This window comes from Mustela nigripes, chromosome 2, assembly GCF_022355385.1.
Source record: "Mustela nigripes isolate SB6536 chromosome 2, MUSNIG.SB6536, whole genome shotgun sequence".
In the NCBI taxonomy this organism is placed as follows: Eukaryota; Metazoa; Chordata; class Mammalia; order Carnivora; family Mustelidae; genus Mustela; species Mustela nigripes.
The window spans coordinates 77,468,077-77,472,318 of record NC_081558.1 but is presented as its reverse complement, the minus strand read 5'-3'; the positions used below and the strand labels follow the sequence as shown (position 1 = coordinate 77,472,318).

The 4,242-nt window shown below is 45.7% G+C and overlaps 1 protein-coding gene across 1 annotated transcript; it reads right to left on the bottom strand.

Moving 5' to 3' along the window:
* Positions 1-494: 494 nt before the first annotated feature.
* Positions 495-2,037, bottom strand: LOC132009953 (heterogeneous nuclear ribonucleoprotein L-like). Its single transcript, XM_059387960.1, is given in 2 exon segments — positions 495-1,344; positions 1,347-2,037. Coding segments are annotated over 2 exon segments (1,368 nt in total). The 5' UTR covers positions 1,963-2,037; the 3' UTR covers positions 495-592.
* Positions 2,038-4,242: the final 2,205 nt, after the last annotated feature.

Below are 4,242 nucleotides of genomic sequence, written 5' to 3'. Positions count from 1 at the left end.
CTTCTATCCCATGTTTTAGGTATATGGTATCATATCTTACATCCTCTTTTTAACAGATTTTTTTTTTACAGATATTCTACAGGTATTTTCACAGATATTCATATTTTTATTGCCTTTGTGTTTCCTACTTTTCTTACTTATGGTCTTACATATCCATTCAAAAAATCCCCTTTAACATTTCTTATAGGGCTAGTTTAGTGGTCATGAACTCCTTTAGCTTTAGTTTTTTTTTTTTTAAATTTTCCAAACAATTTTATTGAAATATGCCAAGAGTACACAGGCAGCACAAATGTATGAACAGGAAAAAAAATCACACTTACAATAATTTTTTAAAAAGTGAACATTAATCTTGGGAGATACCAGGTCCCCTTCCCCTCCCCATCCAGACTTCCAGCATTTCCGTTATGGTTAAGCCCACTAACCTAGCATTTAAAAAAAGGAATACAGGAACTTTTGCAAAAAAAAAAAAAAAAAAAAAAAACCAAACCAAAACAAACAAAAACACAAACAAACCCAGAAACAAAACAAAACAAACAGCATAAAGGAAAGAGAAACATTTTCCTGCTCAGATGGGACTCTTCTGGGTCACCTACTAGGAGGCGTGCTGAGCGGTGGAGAAACACAACTTCATAGTGTAAGGATATGGACCATTTGGGTTTTTCATCTGGTAATGATTCAGGAAGCCCAAAGTCTCCAGGGCATCACTCTTGGATTCCCACTCCAGCAGCCCAGAGGAGCTGCACTCACTTTTGCCTGAGAATACTTTCACAGAAGATGGCTGTTTCACTCCCAGCTCGTCGCAGATCTCGAAGAAGTTCTCCTCAGTCACCTCCAGAGGAGCGTTGAAGAAGTGCAGCACGTTGCTCGGGTGCTGGATGCGGTTCTTGGCTGCCTGCTCTGGGGTAGAAAACCGATTGTTCCTGGATTCGCTGAAGTCTTTGTAACTGCACGACCCGTCTTCTAGCCCATAGGACTGCCCGGGCATGATGGCTGGTTGCTTGGAGACACAGACATTCAGCTTCTGCCCGAACATGAAGTTGTTGTTGAGGTGAGTAATGGCCCGGTCCACAGCATAGCCATCAGCCATCTCCACCATGGCAGCCCCCGGCTTGCTTTTCATGAATTTCACCTTCTCCACATTGCCATACAAGCAGAAGACATTGAAGACCCGATCACAGTTCATCTTAGATTGATCCAAGCCATAGACCATGAGCACAGGGCTGTCAGCGTGGGGGCCAAACTCGGGTGGTGGGGGAGGGGGTGGGGGGTGCCCATACTGGGGGCCGTAGCGACTTGGGCCCCACCGGTGACCCCCCACTGGTAGGCCCATCCTTCTCCCTTCTAGTGAGATGGGGGGGGGCCGTAGCCCTCATCATGGTAATGGCTGTGGTACTCACCGTGGGGCCCTCCATATTCTGTGGGATGATCTCCCAGGAGAGGGGGCTGTCTCTGGCATTTATTAGGGTTGCTGCCAGGATCACCTTGTCCACTGAGATTGGGGTTTGTGTAGTCCCAAGTATCCTGATCATTCTTGAACACATTCAAGTGTGTGGGCTTCGCATATTCAATCTTCAGAGTACAGCAGCCTGAATAAATGTCAGCCCCATTGAGCGAGGCCTTTGCCCACTGGGCACTCTGCACAGAATCAAATTCCACCATGGCCTGGACTCCATTCTTCTGGAAAATAACAATTCTCTGGACAGGACCACAAGGATTGCAGATAGTATAAAGAACATCCGTGGTAATGGAATAGATCGGGTTCAGAATGGTAAAGAGAACCACACTGTTGACGCTCCAGGAGTCATCCGAGTCCCCAGGGTAGGCGATCTTCTGGCTGGTAGAGTAATTGACAAAAGCTGAATGGCCAGCAATGTAGATCTGGTTGTCGGCCGCATAGTTCAGGGCGTTGCAAGCCCCCAACACGTCTTCAAACTCCACCAACGCTTGTCTCTTTTTAGGCATTACTACCACATAGCTGATGGGTCCAAATTCCTGCAAGGCTGCCACAAGGTCAGCTTCCACTATGCCATCGTCAGGCCCCTGATGTGGACAGCTGGGGAGGCAGGGGTTTTGTGTGGGTCATCGTAGTTCTCCATGACGTTATAGATTAAAGAGCGATCAGCCAGAATTCCCTACTCAGGCGCAGAAAAGGCCACCGCCCACCCGTTCCCCGCTCATGCAGTGCAACCCCAGTTTTTTTTTTTTAAGTATTTTATTGACAGACAGAGATCACAAGTAGGCAGAGAGGCAGGCAGAGAGAGAGGAAGGGAAGCAGGCCAGGCCCCCTGCTGAGCAGAGAGCCCGCCGTGGGACTCTATCCCAGAACCCTGGGATCATGACCTGAGCTGAAGGCAGAGGCTTTAACCCACTGAGCCATCCAGGCACCCTCCTTTAGCTTTAGTTTATCTGAGTAACTCTTTATTTCTCCTTCTATTCTGAATGATAGACTTACCAGGTAGACTATTCTTGGTTGCAGATTTTTTTTTTTTTTTTACTCTTTCAGCAGTTTGAATGTATCATGCCACACTCTTCTGGCCTGCAAAGTTTCTGCTGAAAAATTCACTATTGCCTTGTGGATTTCCCCCATAGCCTTACAGGGTTTCTTTCGCTGTTTTTAAAATTCTCTCTTTATCACTACTTTTTGCCATTTTATTTACCATGTGTGTTGGTGTGGAGCTTCTTGGGCTTTTATTTTGGGTATCTCAGCTTCCTGGATCTAGATATGTTTTCTTCCCTAGGTTAGGGAAATTTTTAGCTATTATTTCTTCAAATAGATTTTCTTCCCCCTTTTCTCTCTATTCTTTGAAGACTCCTATAATGTGAATGTTGTTATGCTTGATGGGGTTGCTGAGTTCCCTAAATTTATTCTCATTTTTGTGTATTTTTTTTTCCTCTCACTTGCTTAGTTTGATTACTTTCCATTATTCTGTCCTCCAGGTCTTTAATTCATTCCTCAGCTTCTTCTAGCTTGCTACTTATTCCATCTAGTATATTTTAAATTTCATTTATTTGGTTTTTGTCTGTGATTGGTTATTTTTTATATTTTCCATTTCTTTGTTAAGGATCTCACTGATGTTTTTTACTCTTTTCTCAAGTCCAGTAAATATCTTTGTGACCATTACTTTAAATTCTCAATCAGGGGGATGCCTGGGTGGCTCAGTTGGTTAAGCAGCTGCCTTCAGCTCAGGTCATGATCCCAGCATCCTGGGATTGAGTCCTGCATCGGTCTCCTTGCTCGGCAGAGAGCCTGCTTCTCCCTCTGCCTCTGCCTGCCATTCTGTCCGCCTGTACTCGCTCTCTCTCCCTCTCTCTCTGACAAATAAATAAAATCTTTAAAAAAAAAATTCTCAATCAGGAATATTAGTCATATCCATTTCACTTAGGTCTCCTGCTGTGGTTTTGTCCTGTTCTTTCATTTGTAACATATTCCTCTGTCTCCTCATTTTACCTAACTCCCCAAGTCTGTTTCTCTGTGTTCAGAAAGTCAGCTAGGTCTCTTGCTCTCAAAAGCAATGGCATTATGAAGAGGAGGTCTTCTAGTGCCCTGCAGTGCAGTATCCCCTGTTCACCAGAACCCAGAGCTTTAAGGGCTGTCTCCTATGTGTGTATGCACCCTGCTATTGTGTCCTGGCCACTTTTTCCTCTGATCTAGTCATCTTCAGAGACTCTGCCTGCTGTGGGCTGTGTTTGCTCCCTGGCCAGGAAGGAGCATGCAGTTTTAACAAGATGCATTTTGGTCTGCTTTTGAAGTGAAACTGCTGCTGTAGCCACTGGGATAGATCCCCCTCCCTGCCAGGGAGAGTACCCTAGGGCATCCACAAAGCTTGCAAAGTGAGTGGAGCCCACAATTTTAACAAGGTAAAATCAGTCTTCCACAGGGCCCACTGGAGCCTCAGGCACTGCTGTCAGGAATATGTGTGGTTTAGGAGAGGTGTGGGCAAGGTTTGTGCTAGCCTTCTGTGGGCGGGAACCTGCAGTGCTGGGACTGACTGAGAGGGTGGATCTGAGGAAGCTTGTGGAGGCAGGCCTTGGTGTAAATTTGCAGGAGACCCTGTCTTTATGATGAGGAGCAGGGGAGGGAGATGGTGTCTGCTGGCTCCTTTGTTCCTGGAGGAGTCTCTCAGTGACCCCTGTCCTTCTAGGACCTGCTCCAAAATGAGTAAACTACTCTCCTTCTCATATGTCCCGGGGAATTTTTAAAATTGCTGTTTCTATGCCATATTTCAGCAGGCTGTTTATCAT